At 41.5% G+C, this 22,089-nt stretch overlaps 2 protein-coding genes across 6 annotated transcripts; one reads left to right on the forward strand and one right to left on the reverse strand.

The window, feature by feature from the left end:
* The first annotated feature begins 4,364 nt into the window (after positions 1-4,364).
* Positions 4,365-12,681, forward strand: pptc7a (protein phosphatase targeting COQ7 a). Of its 3 annotated transcripts, none has more exons than XM_061816663.1 (7): positions 4,379-4,658; positions 4,785-4,923; positions 6,364-6,543; positions 8,874-9,072; positions 10,567-10,690; positions 10,769-10,898; positions 12,001-12,681. In XM_061816663.1, the coding sequence occupies exons 2-7, from the start codon at positions 4,866-4,868 to the stop codon at positions 12,057-12,059; spliced, it is 750 nt and encodes a 249-aa protein (XP_061672647.1). In that variant the 5' UTR covers positions 4,379-4,658; positions 4,785-4,865; the 3' UTR covers positions 12,060-12,681. The 3 variants fall into 3 exon arrangements, with proteins under 3 accessions (XP_061672646.1, XP_061672647.1, XP_061672648.1); XM_061816664.1 differs by having other exon boundaries at positions 4,789-4,923; XM_061816662.1 differs by having other exon boundaries at positions 4,365-4,923.
* rad9b (RAD9 checkpoint clamp component B) lies at positions 12,539-21,963 on the reverse strand. Of its 3 annotated transcripts, none has more exons than XM_061816660.1 (11): positions 20,693-21,963; positions 20,344-20,414; positions 20,137-20,268; positions 19,917-20,031; positions 19,707-19,806; positions 18,631-18,737; positions 18,403-18,509; positions 17,202-17,266; positions 16,281-16,403; positions 14,962-15,145; positions 12,539-14,068 (listed from the first exon to the last, which is right to left on the reverse strand). In XM_061816660.1, the coding sequence occupies exons 1-11, from the start codon at positions 20,724-20,726 to the stop codon at positions 13,967-13,969; spliced, it is 1,140 nt and encodes a 379-aa protein (XP_061672644.1). In that variant the 5' UTR covers positions 20,727-21,963; the 3' UTR covers positions 12,539-13,966. The 3 variants fall into 3 exon arrangements, with proteins under 3 accessions (XP_061672644.1, XP_061672643.1, XP_061672645.1); XM_061816659.1 differs by having other exon boundaries at positions 18,403-18,530; XM_061816661.1 differs by lacking the exons at positions 20,344-20,414; positions 20,693-21,963 and having other exon boundaries at positions 18,403-18,530; positions 20,150-20,249.
* Positions 21,964-22,089: the final 126 nt, after the last annotated feature.

Raw genomic sequence — 22,089 nt, forward strand, 5'->3', positions numbered from 1 at the left:
TATTGACTGGAGATGGTGATTCTTAAATGTGTTGTGTGCACATTGCTACAGATGTTTTTTGCAAATTCAACTTGTGTTGGTCTGACCAACCAATAAAGAACAAAAAAATGTGGCATTATCAGCCAAATTTGTGGATGAATTTTAAATGATTTGTTAAAGAAAGAGCCCTACTGCTAATAGTTATATAGTTCAGGATACATCCGCCAGTGCTACTGATTCTGAAGCCCCTAGGCAGGTTAAAAATATTGTCAAACTCGAGGCCTGTGAGCTGGATCTGCTCTGCCACATTTTTTGGTGTGGCCCCATTTTTGTTAAAATATGTACAAACATTTCAAATTGTCATATGTAATTAATAATGTCGATATAGGCAACCATTTTTTGCTGGTTGTGGGGTAATGAACACTGATTGGGCAAAAAAAACAAATGAAACAAAACAAAAAACATATGCAACACAATTGGAAGCAGCACTCCCAAGAGACTGGAATGAACACAGACTGTTGGAAATGAATTGATACAATTTCAAGGAGCACATATTAGAATTTCGGTTATGAATGTTGGTCAATACTTCTGGTGTTGTTTAGGTCAGTGCAAGCATTGTTTGCCCTAACTCCACGTCACTGATACAACCTCAGGGAACAGACCCTCTATAGTACTTCAGACTACCGCAGAAGAGGTAGATGCAATGCCATGCTGAATTCAGTTCAAAGATGGACACAAGAAAATAATTTGTAATCCAAATACTATATTATTTTGCTACAACATACAAAGTATGTTTTCTTGATTCATAAGACTTCCTATGTCAGTTGATGCAATATTTTATTAATACAATATGGTTGAAGTAACTTGCAGTCCCGTCCGAATGTATTGAAACGGCAAGGCCAATTCCCAAATTTTTGTTGTCTATTGAAGACATTAGGGTTTCAGAAGAAAAGATGAATGTGAAACCAATGTTCAGAATTACAACCTTTTTTTAATGTTATCTGTCAAAAAACTCATGACAGAGCACCTTTTGTTTGAAGCCATCCACTTTTCAAGAGCGCAAAAGAATTGGAACAGATGATTAACTTAAAGTAAATATTTAATATTTGGCGGCATAACCCTTCCCTTCAATAACTGCAGACAAGCCTGCATGCAACCTTTGCTTTCACCCGACTGTTGCATTCTTATTTTGAAAGGCTTTTCCAGGCCTTTAATGCCACCGCTTTCAGTTTGTTTTTTCCCAGGTGTTTAATCCTTCTGTCTCCCCTTCAGGAGGTAAACTGCATGCTCTATTTGGTTCTGGTCTGGTGATAGACATGGCCAGTTAAAGACCTCCTACTTTCCCCCCCGATAAAGTCCTTTGTTGTCTGGGCATTGTGTTTTTGGTCATTGTTGCACGATGAAGCTTCTGCTGACGAGTTTGGAGGCATTTTTCTGTTAATTGCCAGACAAAATAGTTTTTTAGAGTTTAGAATTCATTCTGCTGTTCCCATCATCGTTTACATGATCAGTGAAGACGAGCGACCTCGTTCCAGAAGCAGCCATGCAAAGCCCACATGTCATGACCTCCACTATGCTTCACAGATGAGCTTGTGTGTTTTGGATCATAAGCAGATCCTTTCATTCTCCATACTTTGGCTTTTCCGTCACTTGGTAGAGGTTAATCTTGGTCTCATCAGTCCATAAAATCTTGTGGAAAAACCTTTGTGGCTCATTTCTGTACTCTGGAAAATCCAATCAGGCTTTCCAACTTTGCTTATGAGTGGTTTGCATCTTGCAGTAAGGCCTGTGAATTTCTTCTCTCGAAATCTTCAAGCAGTGGATTTGTAATAACTTTACTCCTGCCCTGTGGAGGTTGGCAGTGATGTCACTGATGTCTTCGGGTGTTTCTTCACAGTTATTACACTGTTTCTGACCTCTACTGCTATTGATACCCTTGGCTGGACTGTTCTATGTCTTTTGCCCAGTAAACCAGTTGTTTTTGTTTCAGGACATTCCAAATTGCTGTATAGAGCTTGTGCACGTGACATCACCATTTTCGCAGTGCCATATTGCCGGTCAAACAAAGCTGCTCGGCAGTGCGTCAGTCGTTGAACCGGAGCAGATTTTTCAAATATCCCAAGTCCTGTTCTGTTAGTTGTCACAATAGATGAGACAGTTCTTCAAATAGATCATTCTATAGAATATCAGCTGAAAAGATCAATGGATTTCAGCAGTTAAACAGGATGGATGGTGCCCAACCAAATGCATACACCTGTATAGCGAGCACTTTATTTCAGGTAGGAATTATTCTTCTCAATCACAAATTATCAAGAAGTATTTATAATGCCAAATTGACTCATTTGAGAACGTGTATTTAAAAAAAATAAACCATCTGTCACAGAGTTTTACGGAGGTTAACGTGGCAGCATTCGCTTCCATGTACGGAGGAGACGACTCAGTCTTAATTCCCCCGCCCCCCAATCGTAGTTAATAAAGACGAGTTTATGTAAAACCAGTTGTTATTTATTGAAATATTGGTATTTGTCAGGTCCCATCGGAACGAGAGTAGGACCCAAATGCAGGACTCTGAAGATGCAAGGTAGTTCAAGGAGACATGTTTATTATATGCAGAGGTAGGGGATCGGGCAGGCAGTCCGGACATCGGGCAAAGAGAGCAGGTGAGCGGGCAGGCAGGAGTCGGTACACAGGAGAACAATCAAGGCAGGCAGAAGTAACGAAGGAGTCGGGCTTACAAGGTTGGTCGGAGAACGGACGAAGGTCGGTACACACAGGTTCGATCAGGGATACCGGAGCACACGAATGGGACATGAAGATCATACGAACTGGCGCCGGCCAGTTGTCATCGCGGTCATATAAATCCACAGCCTAATCAGGCTGCATGAGGCGCAGGTGTGCACCTTCCAATCACCGCACCCGCGCGGGCACCCGCACAGCTCGTGCTGGAGCGGCAGGATCATGACAGTATTTGACTTGAGAAAATCTGAGTGACTCCATCACTGTGTGGAATTTATTCGTGATTGAGAACAGATCCAGCAACTAAGTATTTGTATGCGTCCACACTTTTATGCACTGTCAATCTCTTCTGTGTAAATCTCAACGATTTACTCACCAGATACATGTGTACATCCAGTTGTCCAAGAAAAGCAGAAGCGAATTAACAGTCCACTTTCTTATTGGCAAAAACATCGACTTCGGCATTAAATATGGATCCTCTATGCCAAGTGTCTCTCAATTTTCCATGTACCTTTGTTTATTATCACTTTCTAAATGTTTAACGGTATTGGACAAAACTACTAGTGTTGTGCAATAAGACATTCGTTTCGTCTCATCGGAATTAACTTTCAACAATGCTTTGTTTGAGCGGCAATATGGCGATGTAAACAAAAATCATGTGATTTTATGATGTGGGAACACGAGCTCTATTAATACGTTTGGAGGGAACTGTAAGTAGTGTACCAAATATATTCACAATTTAATGTAGCATTACTACTACTTAGACCAGGGATGCCCAGAATTTTCCCACTGATGGTCGCATAAAAAAACAAAAAAAAAATGATTTCCAATTTTAAATTCAACATTGTGTAACAAATTTGCGTTTTTTAATATTTAAAACAAGCATAATATGCAATATTAAAAAATTTCAATGTGGAATAAAATAACCATTTTTGCATGCATGCATGTTCATGACACTGCATGAAAAAAAAATGGGATATCCTGAACATTTAACTTTTGCTAGAATAAAAAAAAAAAGTGATTTAAAAAAACATATTTTGGAACATCCATCCATTTTCTGAGTCGCTTATCCTCACAAGGGTCACCACAGGAGTACTGGAGCCAATCCCAACTGTCATTGGGCAGGAGGCAGGGTACAACCTGAAGTGGTTGCACATGGAGACACCAATTTGGAGTCTCCAACGAATGCATGTTTTGGGGATGTGGGAGAAAATCCACCCAGGCACGGGGAGAACATGCAAAGTCCACACAGGCGGGGCTGGGATTTGAACCCCGGTCCTCAGGACTGTGAGGCTAACTCTCTACAGCTGTGTCTACTGTGCTGCCCTATTTTGGAACATTAAAATTAAAATCAGACTTTCACAAACATTTCAAATAAATCATTGTAACATATTTAAAATTGTAAAAAAGAATAGTGTGGCCATTCTTAAACTGAACAAAATCTAAAAAAAAATCAGTCTTGCAACATCCAGTGTTAGTTACATATGTAAATGGATAATTTAAAAAAATAATCTCAACGGTTTTGAGTTTTTCCCTCATAAGGTTTTGATGTGGGCAGTATTTATACAGTATTTGTATCTCTAGGCCCAATGGAAAAGTTGCAGCCCTGGGCCGGCCCTTGGAGACCACAGGATAAGCTAAAAGCCCCAAAGTAATGCGATAGTAATGCCTCCATATATGGCATGGCGCTTGCGTAAGGACGATGACGTGAAGGAGTCACAAGACTGCGCGAGCGGCTCTCAACGTCTTCAAAGGCACCACTAGCACCATGTCCGGCACCGCTGCCGCGGGGAGAGACACGCAGCAGCGCTACTGGGACCGAAAGGACGGGGCTTTCCTCTGATTCGGTTCACGGACCCGGGCGCCTTTTTCCCGCGGAAACCCCTGCACTCGTCGGCGGCCTCTCGACTCCAGCCAGCCGCCGTCGAAGCGAGCCAACATTAGTGAGCTAACATCGAAGCTAAGCTAGCGCCAGCGCTAGCTCGGGGGTGGGGGCTTCGTGGGGGATGTTGTCCGTGCTGTCTTACGGTAGACTGGTTGCCAGAGCTGTCATCGGCGGACTCTCTCAGACAGACGGCCGCGACTACAGCCTGGTGACGGCGAGCTGCGGCTTCGGCAAGGATTTCCGCAAAGGCATCCTGAAGAAAGGAATGTGCTATGGGGACGACGCGTGCTTCATCGCCAGGCACAGGTCTGCCGATGTTTTGGGTGAGTGACGGGTTCAGTTCTTGCTTTCCCTCATTGTCTTCTTTCGGAAGTACTGGGCAGTGATAATAATCATCCCATTTTTACGTAGGGCAGTAAATGTTCAGGTGAAGTCGAAATCCTCTTAGAAAACGAGCACTTAATTGGACCATTCGCATCATCATACCGGAGCGGATGCTCTGAAAATGACATTTTCATTTGCACAAAAATCTCGTGGCATCCCACCAAACACAAATGGAAACAATAAAATGCATGTAGTGGAAAAGCATTGAATTGAACGTCACTGGCCTGGAACGCTGAACAAAAACACATTTGTGCTAAATACATAATTAATTTTTTTCTGACCATTGACGTGAAATTGGGCAGCACAAACTTGATAATCTCCCACAGAACATTGGTTGGGAATCACTGGCTTCAATCACATCTGGATCACATTCCCTGCCTTGCACACAGCAGTAAAGTCAAGTATGATTTGAATTGTGCCAATTTACAGTGGCCCTCTACATATTGAGCTGGTCAAGAACCAGGCTCATCAAACGTGATATACATGCATGCATGCATGCATACATACATACATTCGGTATGCGTCTTAAGAAAACAACAACAACTGAACCTCACTTGATGAAGGCAAGGAAGAACTTCAGCCTTAAACAAAACCCTGATTCGGTGGGGCGACTGAGAGTCTGCCTCAGCCTGTTGGTTGCGACGGAGAGGGACAGAAGCTAGATCGGGAGAAAACAGGATCCAGGGATGAGAGAACAATGGGCACACAGGTGCCACTTATTTCCCCTTTTAATGTTATTTGCAGACTCAGTTTGACCTTGCCACATAAACAGATCAAGCTTACAATGGGAGCGTTGAGCTTTAAACCTCATATTTTTTCCATGTTAAAAATAAAAAAAAAGTGTGCTACGTGAAAGGATAAATCTGTCTTAATTTTGAAACGTGTCTACAAACTAACAGATGTAAGTGGATAGCCACCTTTGTGAGCCTTTGGTTTAATCTGAAAATACGCTCTATCTGTTTTTGCGCTGAAACAAGTTGTTCACTAAACAAGGCAAGCTGGGAATCAGGACCAAGACGTTATTTTTGGAGGTTTGTTGTAAAGCAGGCCGCTGTCTGTTTCGGGCAAAGGCTGAGCAGACTTCGGGGCCTTCCATGTATGGTCAGAGGAGTCAATTTTGGAAGTAACAACAAGACGACGGTCCATCTTCCCTTGAGGAAAATCTTGAGCCTCAACAACAGTACAGTGGAGGCTCTAACGTTGAACACAATCTGTTGCAGGATGCTGTTCTTTTGTGTGTGCTTTGGTTCCAATTATAAATGATAGAAACTAATGTTAACGGTTATTGTAAGTGAACTGCTGAAGGTACACCTGACCTGTAACCTTGACCTCTGGGACTGTGTGTGTGTGTGTGGGTGTGGGTGGGTGGCCGGCTGCAGGCGTGGCAGACGGTGTAGGAGGCTGGCGGGACTACGGCGTAGACCCGTCTCAATTTTCCGGCACCCTCATGAAGACGTGCGAGCGCCTGGTGAAGGAGGGGCGCTTCGTTCCCAGCAACCCTGTCGGAGTCTTGACCACCAGCTATTACGAGCTGCTTCAGAACAAAGTGTCGCTGCTGGGTGAGTGGAGTCACGCACACTCGAGTCAGCGAGGAACGCATCAGCATCATCTAAAGCCACGCTCGTGCGCGAACTGAAAATATGATTTTTTTTTTAAACTCTGAATGCTTCAGACTGAATTTAACACACTCATTTAGTTTTTATCTTAATGATACTCAACTGGACTGTACTGTTGGTCTCATTCAGCAACAGGGTCACTTCAGGCTGGGTTTTTCTGGGATGAAGACGTAGCAGACGTGCAGCGTTTGAGGTTTTGAATAGTGTGGAAATACCTCATTTGCCAGCGCTTGAAAGAAGGCGTAGTCGCGCCGCACAAGAAAGGAAATGTACAATTTTTTTTTTTTTTTAATGGCTTACAAATGGTTTCATACAATTATTTACTGTAATAATGATAAGTGCAAAAATCAAGGACCCCGTATGAGGGCATAACAATCAGTTGATCTCTGTTTGTGTGAAATTGCGAACTTGTCTAAAACTTGAACTTTGTTTCATTTTCAAAGAACAACATGACAGGAATTTTAAAATATGCCAGAGATTTTTTTTCTCCATGTAAAGATATATATATATATATTTATTTATTTATTATTATTTTTTTTTTCAGTTGATCTTCGTTTTGGCAAATCTTTTTCTGATAAAATAAGTAAGGAAGCAAACTTGTCTTTGTAAGTAAAATAAACTCTCTTGTCTGTGGCTTTATGATTTAAAAAAAAAAAAAAAAAAGGGAGAGTTCCCCAAGTTTATCTCAAGTTTATTTGTTGGGGAAGTGGTGATAAACAACTTTTATGATGCATTTTTTGGATGGAATTTGCATTTTCATCCACATGACCTAAACCTTTTGACCCCATTAAACTATTTTTGGGGTGGCAAAACTCTAGTTAGGGTTAACTTCTTTGAAAAGTTGTTAGTGTTTAATTTGTGTATGGGGAAACAAAAAATGTTGTCTTCTGCCAGCAAATATTTAGAAGCATAATGGTTCGAATGGCAGCTGCTGTTTCTTTTTTTTTTTTTTTTTTTTTTTAACTCACCACAGTGCAAAATGATCTCCCCGACCAGTCTGTTTCTCAAGTTCACTTCCACAGTTGCTTTCCACTCAGCCACCTGACAAAGATCTGTGCTCAAACATGTAACATCAGATGCTGCGTAGCAGTACTTTTCCACGCCATCATCACGTGCGGGATTGCAAACAACAGTGTGGAGTATTGTGCTGCTCCTTCCCAGCTAAGTGAATGTTCTCTTGGGCGGCAGGCAGTGTGCGTTGTATCGTGGTTGGACAGAGTGCAACAGGCAGTGAGTCATAAGCGGGGCTTTTTGAAGGTTCGTCCCAGACAAGCCGTTTCGATGTCTTTGTCAATGAGTCACAACGGAGGGCGTGGCTCCCAGTCATCTGTCTTCACCACAGACTTGTTTCAGTGGCCTCTCAGAATGGTAGAACACCACATTCTCACACTTTCCCGATGAATGTTTTTACACTTCCTTCCAACAAAACGCTATTCTAGACGGGTACTTATAATGAATTAATATCTACGACTGTGAACTGATGATGGGGACAAAACATTTTTAAAAAGTTTTTTTTTTAGTTGCGTAACTTTGGCAAGGAAAAGGAAATATGGGCTGGAAAGCAGGCAATATCAAACATTTGGCCCAAGGGCCAGAATTAGCCCATCAAGCGGCCCAATCTAGCCCACGAGAAGTTGCACTTACAACCACTTAAATGACATAAGGGAATTGTCTGCGATTCAGGATTTGATGTCTGATATTGATACAGTTTTGAGGGCTAAAAGATGCCAAGTTTCAGGAACAAAAAAAATCCTACGTCACATTATATTCTATTCACCTTTGAACTGTGAATAGTACAATTCCGTTCAAATGAATTCTCAGTGCTATTTCAAGATTCTGAATGTTGTCAAATTGAAGTCAATGGATGAAATTAAGTGGAAGCGCCCAGCTCAAACTTGTATATGCAGCATGAAAAATGGTGTTTTACTCAGGGCCTCAGTAAAATTCATGCTGTAACATTTAATTATCCATCCATCCATCTATCGATCCATTTTGCATATCGCTTATCCTCACAAGGGTTGCGGGTGTACTGGAGCCTATCCCAGCTGATACTGGGCCAGGGGGGTTGCCAGCCAATCACAGGCCACATAGAAACTGGTAGAACATGCAAACTCCACACAGGGGAGGCCAGGTTTGAACTCCGGTCTTCAGAACTGTGTGGCAGCTGTTCTAACCTGTTGTCCACCTTACAGTCCTAAAGTTAACTGAGTCAAGAAATGTTGTTTCTTTGAGTATTTGCATTGTAATCGTGTTTTCTTTGTGCGTGCTTACAGGCAGTAGCACAGCCTGCATTGTGGTGTTGGACCGCCAGCGTCACCGGCTGCACACAGCCAACCTGGGGGACTCGGGCTTCCTGGTGGTTCGCGGGGGGGAGGTGGTTCACCGTTCCGACGAGCAGCAGCACTACTTCAACACGCCCTTCCAACTATCTATTGCTCCCCCTGAGGCCGAGGGGGCCGTCCTCAGTGACAGGTGAGCGCCACGCGTACACATCGCAGCACGTAACACGGAGGTGAGAACGTACGACGGTTCACAAAGACGTCACGACATAAATGTACAATCTGTCTGGTTCCACTGGTAAACAAACACTTTCATGGCATTTTCCTGCCGACGTGCGCAGCGGTTCAGTCGAGCAAAAACAATACATTGCACCGTGGTTGCTATGTGACTAGTGCTTAGCAAAACAAGTTTGTTCCTCAGGCAAAGTTTTGTCAATGTACTGTCGTGTCTGCGGGAACAGACGGTCAAGTTCCACGTGCTGATGTCCGTCATAGCGGCGGTGTGCCAAGCACCAACAACAGCGAAGGTGGGGGTGTACTGTATATGCCACAGCGGGCTTTGGAAGTACGCCAAGCTTTCCCTCTCATCAGGTCAAAGTCTGTGCATCTGCAGGCCGATGGGCCAAGCCCACAACCAATGCGCTCTTAAATCAGGCCGACAGTTTGAAAGCCAAAATGTCACAAGTTCAGTTGTTGTTGTTATTTTTGTATCAAATGAGATCTCCGTAGGGGACACAACGCCCGTCAAGGCTTAAGTCATTGTTCACATTTCTAATGGTCTAGTTTGGTATTGACATTTTGTTTCGTTGTGCCAACATTGGCAGGACTCTTACACTCTTAATTCCACTTGATCGAGGGTGGGCTTTTCCCTTCGCTTGTACTCACAATGCGGAACAAAAAGGCTGTCGTGAAGGGCCAGCACCAGTGTTGCACCTGAATAATTTCAATCAAATGCCTGGATGGATTTAGTTCGTTCGTGGCAGCTAGATATACTGTTTAGTGTCAGAACACTTAAGCCTCAAATATATTGATGATTTGCATGAATATGAGTCTAGGTAGCGATTGGTGATCGTGTCGTCTTCATCATTGACGTCACAGGAAGCAAGCGAAGCTCAGTTGGAACCGTATAGCTCAGTAGTGAACAAGCACAGATCAGTGAAGAATCGAGCAAGGAGAGCGGAAGCAAGTGTAGAAATCAGAAAGTGAGAGGTGCTTTTGCAAAAGCGACCAAAGATTTTAATTGTGCGAGGCCTCTCGCTTTTTTACTTTCGTTTCTACATAGTTTGAGCTCTGGTTGTTTTGATAGTGACCTAACGCCATCCTATTGCTTTCCATTTTTTTTGTAGCACAAACATTTAGTAGTGAAGTACGGTGACAAGGGTTCATTTGTTGTGGCAAAAGGCGTATGTGGAATGTGACCCCTGGTTTCAGGTTTAGTTTTAACATCCACGTCTCTCCACTGGCGACACTGCTTGGATTTTAAACTGAGACTTGCAGACTATTTTGGGGGGACACAACAAAAGGAATGCATTGCATGCAAATTCTTAATTTAGGTTGCAAGTGTAGAGGAAAAGTGCTCGCAACTTTGTTGATGACTACATTAGACTTTTAAAATGAAGACGAGCCTTAGTGATGCGTACTGTGTTGCATGTATGACTTTGCTCTGTGTGTTTGTGAACATCTGTAGCCCAGACGCCGCAGACAGCTCTTCCTTTGACGTCCAGCTAGGTGACATTATCCTCACCGCCACCGACGGTCTCTTTGACAACATGCCTGATTACATGATCCTGCAGGAGCTGAAGAAACTCAAGGTGAGACGCTTGAATGTGCAGTGAGGGGGTGGTGGTGGGTGGGTGTTCTTCTATTCCTTATTCCCCTTTTCTGCTCAGAGCGCCAACTATGAGAGCATACAGCAGACTGCCCGTAGTATTGCAGAGCAGGCCCACGACCTGGCCTATGACCCCAACTACATGTCACCCTTTGCACAGTTTGCCTGTGACAACGGACTCAATGTTCGAGGTGAGTGCATCCAAAAATAAATTCCGCAATAGTACCACAGACGTAGGCATTGGCCCGCGGTGGACCCGGAAATGGATTTTGCAGTTAAGATATTCCAAAAATAACTTGAGGAAATCTCGCCATGTTGACAAAAAGGTCATGGATCTGTAGCTGATATTTGTGTTAATCTTTTCTTTCTTGATTTGCAACTGCAACATTGGAAGAGTGCCACCCACAATGTACTGCGTTCAATTGGAACAGCAATGATTATTGATGGGAGAGTGGACACATTTTGCACATTTTCTGAGTTCAGAGCCATCACATAAATTTTTTGCTTTGTCTTGTGACCCATTATTTACTCGAGTGAAGTGGGAAAAAAAAAAAAAAAAAAGGTTGTTGACGCACCTTCAGCCTTTTATTGAGCAGGGCAAGTAGTCAAACATAAATTGTGAAGTGAAGCACTTGGAAAGAGGACGGAGAAGATGCCCAAACTGAAACAAAATGAACCCCCACAAATTTACGGTTCAAGATCACCTGTTTGCAGTTTAAAAATAGATATGTTTTTCAAAAAATGAGGGAGTTCTTGGCAAACCTACCCTTTTTTCGACAAACCGATTTTTAGTGATATTTTCCCCCTTATTAATGCTTTTGTTTAGGGGGAAAAAAAGTTTGGTCCATGGCAATTATGAAGACCGTCAGTTATTCATGAATTTGTCCCGTTTGCGATCAAATCCGATCTGTAACCACTGAGAATCCGTGACAGTGTGGTATTGTCTGTCAGGAATATTTTTCGGGGGATGGTTTGGGAAAATTTTATTTGATATAAAAGTTCATTCCGTTTTATTTCAGGTCCCATGCAAAGAAACCAAGAACACTGAACAATGAAATATTGGTTATAATCAGAGAGTGAGAGAGAGAGAGAGAAAATGAATAGAATGTATATGCATGTACAATAAATAATGATCTTGGACATGGAACAAATGAATGTCAAGGTATGACTGTATTTGAAAATTAATGTCAGTGTTTTATTTGATTAAATGAAAGAGGATTTTTTTTTTTTTTTTTTTTAAACTCTGTTCCCAGCACAAGTTTTAATGTGAACATTTTTGCTGTGTGTATCCAGGAGGGAAGCCAGATGACATCACAGTGCTTTTGTCCATAGTTGCAGAATACACAGACTAACGTCAAGATTAGCCTGCGACTGGGTGGAGGACTGCTTTGACTCCCGCTGGACGGGATGAAGGACTGAGGATTATGTCAGATGTTTTTTTTTTTTCTTCCCCCCTTCCCGGCATGCCACAACTGTACTTTACCCCAAACTTCGGCTGACCAGGTGGATTTAAAAACAGCAGGAAGCCCCGGGGTAATCCTTGTACCAGGAAGCAGTCGCACGATGAAGCGTCTTTGAGTGTTTGGGCAGACGTAGACGACTTGTCCCCTTAGACAAATTGTTGTAGGACTCTTGTAAAGTTTCACGCAGCCTCGTGTTGGGCTGCTAGAATGGAAGGATACACTTCATTCATACATTCTAGAAAAGAGCTTGCACGGGATGTAGTGCTCGTAGGGCTGGATAAGTGAGTAAGTTAGGCCAGGTTTTGAGTTTTTTAACCGTGGCTATTAGCAGACTTTGTATATAGATGCACATGTTTTATAATATGTCGTTCTGGTAAATGTTTGCAAAAAAAAAAAAAAAAAATTCTGGTCAGGTTAAAAACAATCTGGTTTCGTGAAGAAGCCCTTGCCTTTTGCATAGGTAATATTTAATACCACAAGGCTCTGACATGTAAAGTTATATTCCATTGAACAGATGCCCTCCCTTTAATCTCACTGCTGCTGTGAATATGGTGTGTGTATGAGGAGAAATAGTGACAAATGTGCTTGAAAAGGATGTGAACGCTTAAAAAATTATGTATGTGGCTTTAAACGCACAAAGCTGGAGTATATGGGAAAGAGCAAGTGTATTTTTGTACTTTGTTTCACTAGTTAGACTTTAAACAGACTCAAAACATTGCAATCAGCATTTCCTATTTGTTCCCAAGGCACGCGAGCTGCCATTTTTTTTTTTTTTTACACGTTTCATATTTTGTGTTATGAAATTGCTGCACCTTTATAGTCTATTCTTTCAATATAGTGTGATAATGATGTGCCTTGTATCAAATGTTGATACTGGCAAACGTAATTCCTTAAAGCCTCGGCCGATTATGTGCTAGTTGGATTGAGCAGTGGGCGCAAAGCCTCAAACTGAGTAGCCATGCGTTTAAAATGTCCTCTTTTCCCACTGTCTTCAAAAAGACGTTTTTCCTGTCTATGCTCTCCTGAAATTAATTGTACTCAAGTCAGAAGATAGGATGATTAGTAATGAAGATAGATGAGATTATGGTTTACAAAGTTACACTAAAAGACTGTTTATCAAACCGGCATTGGAAGATTGGCAAGTAGTTCAGGGTGTACCCTGCCTCCTGCCCCAAGATAGCTCGGATAGGGTTCAGTGACCCTTGTGAGGATTAGCATCTTGTAAAATGGCTGGATGGAAACAAAAGGGAGGCAGATTAAAGTAAAGCAGTGAATACCACTATTACGCATTAGCGCATGTCCGAGAGCAATCTGAAGTAGCCTTAACAACATGACAAAGCAATTTCCCGTTGGGTGGTGCAGCTGCTGTGGATTCCGCAGCATTTGCTGCTCCCTGCCCAGAAGAATTTCATCTTCCTGCTCCAGACGAACAAAGCATGTCTGTAAATTTTGGCTGTGTATGTCAATGCAGATCTGCTGTACAATATTTAAATAAAGACGTTAGTATTTATTATTCTCTTGTAAGGTATGGCTGTGATGTGATTCAGTTGCAGGCCAACACATTAAACATTTCATTTTTACTGTGAAAGGATTTGAATTACATAGGCAATAAATAGTCCAACCAAATGTAATAAATACATCATTTCAAGTATCACAGTGAACAAGGTGGTTGTGAAGTGACAAATCAACTTTAGGGCTGTGAACAACATACTTGAATAACAAGAAATTCATCAAGATAAATGCATGTAAGGAACATGTTTCAGTTTCGGGAGTTAAGAGTTGGGGGTTGGTGGGGGCTACTCATTCTCCTCCATGTCCGTGTCACAAGCCAGAACAGTGGCAACTGGGTTCTGGTTATCCTGCTCTGACGACGAAGCCCGGAACAGCAGGTGGCAGATCTTTGGGAGCAAAAAAAAGTGTTACTTAATGCAACACAGTAAGACAGTATACAGCTGTTGAAAATCCCTACCTAACTATATAATGGACGACTTATACCTATGCTCACAACACATTACACTTTACATTCCATTACATTTCCGTTTAACATTCTTTCCCATTCAAACAGAATCAAGCTTTGATTTCATTTTAATGAAACATGACCAAATTTTCTTAAAGTTATCCATTTTCTTAGAACATTTGGCAGAGGTATTTTCAAGTAACAATGATTTGCCATTGGTTAATGTTGATGGCTGATTTATTTTTCCATTTTAAGCAATAGCTAGAATTACAATGGTTTGAGCATGTTTATTTGGAAGATTCAAATTTTTTTTTAAATCACTTAGATGACAGATTAGGGGGAAAAAAATGGAATCCTACAGTTCAAAACTGAGGAATGTTTCTGTGTAACGAGTGACCAGAAGGGCTGTACGGGTGTACAAATCCAAAGAGCATAAAAATAAGTGCCTGGAATGGTTTCAGTTCAATGTTTGATTTTGAATAACCCATTTTATGCATACTATTTTGAATACTTTGACCTGGATTATCTATAAATTACTGTTTTATTTTGTTTTTGTCAATGACAATATTCTCCAGATTAGTGCACAGCAATCAATGTCAGTAGACACTTTATTCAATTAGTACTTGAGATTAAAATGTATACTTTTGAAATGAGTTTTGTTTTGTTTTGTTTTGTGGAAGTAGTTTTACTATTTTCTGAACAAAAACAGATACTTCTAAAGTATTTGCATGTGTTGAGATTTTTTTTTTTTTTTTCACTTCACAGGATTGTTTTTGGCTCTTGGTGGGTGCTTAAATGCGCTTGTTCCCCTCACTTGTCATTAGAAACGTTTACCGTGGAAGAGGCAGGACTGGCAGTCCCAGCCAGCGTGACACATTTTAGAAGGCTGTCCTTCTGAAGCTGCAGCAGAAGGCCTGACGGGCTGCTCGGGTTAATAGGGCTGCCCTGACTGGATGGAACCACTTCCAACTCAGCATAAATATTGGGAGAGTTAGCGCCAACTGCTGCATCTGCACATCTGTGAACACAAAAAGAGAAAGGGAGACACGTATTTGTACAACATTCAAACTGAATTGCCATCGTAGTTTAGTATATGTGGCTGATATTTGTGCAGATGGGTTTGGTACACCCAAATCAGAAATGGGTGGGGCGTCATGTGGGTGACTTATTGTGATGAACCCTGATTGGACAAGACCAAAATCAATAACTGTGACATATATCAATAAGAGAAGATCACATCATAAAGCAATATCAACAAATAGTGTGCAGGAGTGTACCTAAAAAAAAAAAAAAAGTAACTGTCCCTTGATTAAGGATATATCAAGATTGTGTTTGATCACTTTTACAAACATATTTGTGTGCTGTGTGTTGAGTTATGTCATCTGATGTAAGGTACAAGCCTGTGCATTTAACTGCAGTACATGTTGTTGATCTGGGGGAATAATCCATAAACATGCGAGTCCAAACAGCCAAGAAGAGAATAGTAAGTGTAGGCCTGTGTTGTGATTTCACAGCAAATATGAAGCAATTGTTAGAACAGAAAGAGACAAAAGATCGGATACTACATTACAATACAGTATGTTTGCAGTATTAAGGCTTGTGTGTACTCTGATGACTGCATTAATACAGAACTGTACTTGGGTGAGGGCTGGATTTAGACCCACAAATTTTACATGCTCCCTGTATCCAAACACAACCATACGGGATGTGTGTCACTTGAAATGTCGTAAAAATTGGACATGGTATTAAACCAGAATTGAACACTTGGACCTGGATTGTAAATCCATCCTAAAACGGAAAACATAGCAGGGGATTACTTGCAGTGAACCTTACATCGCCGGTTCCTGAATGTGCCCTACTTATCTCCGTCACACATACAAGGCTGGCCGTGACTGTACAGCCACTTAAGAATCTAAAAGGAGCCAAAGAGAGCCGAGTGCCATGACTGAGTGCCAGGAGAGGCTCATTTGGAGTCCAGTCGGAGGACTCGATTAAACCTGCTAATACGCAACCACAGCAGACTTGGACCTGGACTGAACATTGCCGTGACAAGTGTGTAATCACTTGGAGTGTCACAAATATTGCACAGTGTTTCACCATAGCATCTTTAGACTCTAAAGTCTAAAATTTAGAGTGATAATGTAGCGTCATACCTCGGTGGAGTTAGGCCTGGGTTCTCTGTTGGTTTGGAATGCTCACCACTGTCTGAGTCAATCAAGGTAGCCAGCACCAGTGTGGCCTCCAGGATTGTGTCCTCCACAGAAAAGCACACGGGCCTATAAAGAAGAAGCAATGACACACTGGTTGTGTTCAGAATACTGTAAAACCCTCATTTCATACGAGGGTTTTATATCGTGGACTACAGACGTAGTTCACTCACCAGTCAGATGAAAAATACATTTTGTAACCACAAGATTAATAAGGCGGAGTTACGACAAAGTGGAAAACGTCAGCTGGTCGACCTCCCATAACGGATAACTACATAATAAATTGACTTTATATTGTGTTAGCCTCAGGATATTTAACACTAACTCTACTTATACTGAAGAGATTCTCAAAAAACAACTCATGAATTTGTCCCGTGTGAAAAATACAACAGAAAATAATTTTTCTTGGTCAGCACAATGCATCATGGATTCAATTTGATTTTATAGTGGCCCAATTCAAGATTCATCGTGCAATACACTCAGGTAACTATATAACGCTGAACCTATACAGTACTCACAACACATTTTAAGAGCACTACAAAATAGCAAACTCACGATATTGCACTAGAGAATGATTCCAAATGGGCGAATGGGTGTTTCGAGGCAATTTTTGGGGGTGCTGAAGCACGATTCAGGTGATCAGAGACAGCGGCGCTGTCTTTTTGTTTGAACTGGGAAGGGAGAAGTGAGTTGTTCTGTTACGAACATGAATTGTGATTATATTCAACTCAATAGCTTACTGGCTGATGTAGGCACTTGGAGCACATTTCTGGGCTAAAATGAAATCCCAGCACCCCTAAACCTCTGATCCGAGAATCACCCAGACAAGGTCACTGGAACCGGACATGCTGTCGCAACGAGACTCACTTTCCTGCTGCGCCAAATTGGACTGAAACTGGTAGGCAGTGCAACTCAGCAAAGGACACCAAACCCTTCAAAAGACAGAAATGTGCCGTATGTCATTGAAGAATATCATAGATCGAGGTTAAAAAGGAGGCCATGCAGACAATGTGAATGCTGGCAGTCGTGGGGCTGCGCAGCAGGACGTCACAGACACATTCCAAGACAAGTTGTGGCTGTTAATGCGGGTCAAGTCTGCTTAATTGGACTAACACCGCAGTCGTTGATCCAAATTTCCATGAGGCCAAAGACTAGTTCAATTGTGCTATTTGGATTTTTTTTTTTTTTACAAAGAGATAAAGTACCATGCACGACTGACAATTAATGATTGGAATATGAAAATACAAAAACTGCTTGTCACTCTTCTTTAGAGATTAGTGGTTATCACATTTGTCTCACATTTCCGAGGGTCAGGCTCATAATCTGAATCTCGAGTGGATTTTATCTGGGTACTCCTGGCTTCCTCCCCCACTCCAAAATATGGAAGTTAGGTTCAATAAAGACTGCAGATTCTCTATAGGTATGAATGTGTGATTATTTTTTTGAGGTTTCTCTACAGTGCTCATTCACAAAGTGTGGTGCAGAAAAGAATCACTGCCTATGTACAGTACAGTTGTATTTACATATTATGTTCAATACATTTGACTTTATTCTTAAAACAGTTTTTAAACCATCTTTTAAGGTACTTTTTGTATAATAATCTTGATTTTGATGAAAACAGTACTTAGGCCTACTACATTACAGTATAAAATTTTTGGCCATGATGGTACTATTGTAGATTTTTATTTATGCATTTTTTTTGGGGGGGGGGGCGTTAATTGCTGCAATAAATTTGATAACCACTGGTCTATTGCGTATATCCCTTGCAACTGGCTGGCGGCGACTTTTGGCCTAAATCAGCTGGGATAGGCTTCAGCGCACTCGCAATGTGGACAACTAGTATAGAAAATGGATGAATGGACGTGTAATGGTACCGTTTAAAATACAATAACGTCACTGTTGAAACAAGCGACACCAGATGCAAGCAATACAAAGAGAGTGTGGAACACAGCGCTCACATGACCACACACATCATGAAATGCAGCACCAGGCCAATTACAGGCACAAACCCCACCCACACCCAAACCTTCTACTCTCATGTGGCGGCGTCCACAAATAGCCACGTTACCCTCAGCTCCTTCAGGCAGAAGGTTACAGCCGAGTCCATTCCAGACAGAAAATAGTCAAACTCGTCGGGGTGTAAGGACATCTCAGTGTACAACATCTTCATGTGATCTGTGACAGAAGCGTAACCAGCTACAGTGATGGTTTTGTGTAAATATGATCAATCGTCAAAAATGGATCATTTATAATATAGTACAGGTTACTGGAGCAATGCATAACAGTATTAGCTCACCATTTCTTCCTTCGTGGTAACTCTTCAGGCTGACTCGGAGAGGAGTTATTGACAGGGTGACTTCCTCCTGAGGTCTTTGGAAATGCATAATTATACTTGCAAAAAGCCTGTAAAAAAATAGCAATAAATTTCAGACAAATGTGTGCCTAAACAAGCTCGGAGCTTTTCTTTGATCCTGCTATTGATTACCACATATTTATGTATTTTTTTCGGCTTATCCCATTAGGAGTCGCCACAGCGTGTCATCTCATATGAACGCTCATATTTGTTTGGTAAAGTTTTAACGCCGGATGCCCTCTCTGACGCAACCCCATCTGCATTTATCCGGGGAGAGAGCTGGAGCCTATCCAAGCCAACTTCAGGCATATGATGCAATAAATGTTCAAAATGTCCTTGTTGTTTTTATTAACCCATATAAATCTTTTGCATTTTTTTTCTCAAACGTTTTGTGGGGGTCTCCTATGGTCAAATACTCGTCAATGTTTGCAGGCCTGGTAATCCTGTTTAAAAAAAAAAAAAAAAAATCACATTTTGCAGGTCCGTGAAGCAATAGTGGGCTCAAGTGTGGCGCCGGAACAATTTAAAACACCAGTCTGCCAATCCGGAGACACGTCCACGACAAGTTCCAGAGGCGTGTCAACCAGGACAGCCCTACAACATCCACAGTCTTAAGGAACTCCAGGCTTGCTAACCCCAGTGTGAGTAGGAGAGCCCACCTCGGAAATTCCAAATTCTGCTTAGTCATAGCAAGGTGTGTCTGAGCAATTAACATGACATTGTCATTCTCCTATCATTAGCCCCCATCCTTTCTGAAGCCAATACAATTAAAACTTTTAACGTTAGGACATCCATTCAGTGTCCCCCCCCCCCCCACTTCCACCCCAACCTACCCTAAAAATAATGGGGGATAATGTTTTCTGGCCTGTAGTGCTATTATTTGTACTGTCTTTTGTAGCATAATTTCAATCCTCTGATTACAAAAAAAAAGTTAGAAATTCAAATTCGTATGGCACAGATGTACTTCCATAGATAGATAGATAGATAGAATACACAGTGTAGAATGCAGAAGTGCTTGCCTGGCTGAACTCTTCAGCACATTGGGACAGAGATGTGAATCAAACACAGCCTGCAGAGCTGCACTCTCCTGGTAACACAAGTTGTGAGTTTTGCTAATGCCTGGGGATTGAAAAAAAAAAAAAAAAAACCTTGTACTGTCGAAGAGAACACTGCCACCACGTGGTGATAAATTGTTCTTACAGCATTAAAGAGATGACCGTATATCCTACCGTGTTTGCAGGAAAACTGTATCATTACTCTGTCATTGGGAGTGTTGACCGATATCTGACATCGCTCCACATTACGCTCAATCGAAGTCAAACATCGGAAAAGTGGTAGCAAAGACTTCAAGGCATATTGAAAAAGAAAACGGGATTTTTACCAGGCCTTCCCCAGTCGGGATATGATTTAAAAATATATATATTTTAGCCTCTAGTGTTGTTGTGATACCTTCATGTACAACCTGCATTTAATGGGTTGACAGGCCTGCTCTGGTCTCAAGCTATAGTTGTGGAAGAACGCTGATGAGAAGAAGAAGCAGGCATATGCAGACTGAGAGGAATTTACTGATCTCAGAGCCAGCTGTAAAAAAAAAAAAAAAAAAAAAAGTTCAATATTTGGAAAGGTCAGAAAGAAGTATTGAGCCCCGTAACTCACCCCTTTGACCATGGGATCCAGCCACAGCTCATCTCCGACGCGTGAAAGTGCATGAATGGCCTTTCCAAAGACTGTTATAAACAGTCAGTTCTAGTTATTAATCACATTGTTTTATTTTTCAAACTATGACGAATAGTGAACTGTACACCACAGTGAGATATTCAAATTTGTGGGGTGGTGATAGCATGCACTTAACACTAGTAAAGCGCTAACTTTCTAGCCTGTGGCTAGGAGAAATAGCTAGCATGACAACGCAACTCAAATGTGGGCTGCCAAAACCTCAAGTAGAATACATAAAAAACTCTTTTGGCAACTGTAGTCTGACATTTACATGTTGTCTAAATATTACCTTTTATCCCATGTCCTTCAAGAGCACAGTTCATTTTCACAGAATGACTGAATGACTCACAGGAACATCAAAGGCTCGGGCTGGGTTTAATCACAAATATTTATCCCTGACGCGTTGTAGATAAACTAACCCTAACCTGTTAGATGTTTGAAAACTACAAGTTTCCTGGGAAAGTGGGGAAAAGCACATATTCATGAGACATTTCGGACCTTTTCATAGTCAAAGGAAGCAAAAAAGTGTCCAGGGAGACATTTTGAGTCAGAGGTCTTAATGAGTGAAGACCAAACTGCATGTTCAGGGGAATTTTATCTTCATTTCCTTCGTGTATTAATTTGAACATGTTATAATATATCAGATTTATTGTGATCAAGGAAATTAACATTTTATACTGCAAGATTAGGCGAATTAAAAAGCTTTTATCATTAAAACTTCATTGCAAATTATTTTAACGTAGATTCCAAATTTAATAATTTGTACTTAAGAGTGAAATGATTATATTTTGCAAATTTTAATTAATTGACTTTTTTGCTAGTTTACTTCACTTTAAAGGACGCGATGCATCAAAAATGCAAGAAGTACTTTATCAAACGGATGTACAATTGTGTTGAACCCATCCCTCAGAAGCAGTGCGCAGCAACCACGTTGTGTCTGGAGACTAAGCTCGACCTTTTGTCAGTACTTTATCAAGTGGCTGGAAATTAACATGCTTTTTAATTTGGACACTGGCGACACCAAAAATAAGTCCACGCAGCAGAAAGCACCCAAAATCGACTCAAACTGGGGACATATTTGCTTTGCGACCACCAAATACAAAACTTTAGAATACACTGTGTGATTGCAAACTTGATTTTTGAGCAGGCATGATTGAGTTGAAGCAGACACACATCAGCATTCAATCTAAAATGATGCAAAATTGACATTTGACCCAATGCATCTTAGAAAATCTTCTCGGACAGCAGTCTCAGAAAAAGAAATGCGGCACGCACCCACGCACACACTCTCTCTCTCTCTCTCTCACTCACTCACAATACAGTCTTCAATGAACCTAATACACAATGTTTCAAACTCAGGGGGAACAAGTACAGGAAGTTGGTTACCCCACTTACTGCAAAGGCTGCACATTAAACATCGCACTTCTTACCAAAGCCTGAATGAAGCCGAATGATCCTCTAACCTTATAACATAGGTACAACAATCAAATTAACGTTTAGGGTGATGGGTACTTTAATATTTCCATTCCCAATCAGTCAACAGGCAGCTATTTTATTCATCTCAGGAGAAAAACTCTATGCTTGCATAATAACCGAGCCAGTCCTGAAACCTGGCTTTTGCCTGGCTTCGCTTATTGAACAAGTCGTCTAACGTGTGAACGCAGATCATGGCCTCATCCTAATGTC

Source organism: Syngnathoides biaculeatus, chromosome 4, assembly GCF_019802595.1.
Source record: "Syngnathoides biaculeatus isolate LvHL_M chromosome 4, ASM1980259v1, whole genome shotgun sequence".
In the NCBI taxonomy this organism is placed as follows: Eukaryota; Metazoa; Chordata; class Actinopteri; order Syngnathiformes; family Syngnathidae; genus Syngnathoides; species Syngnathoides biaculeatus.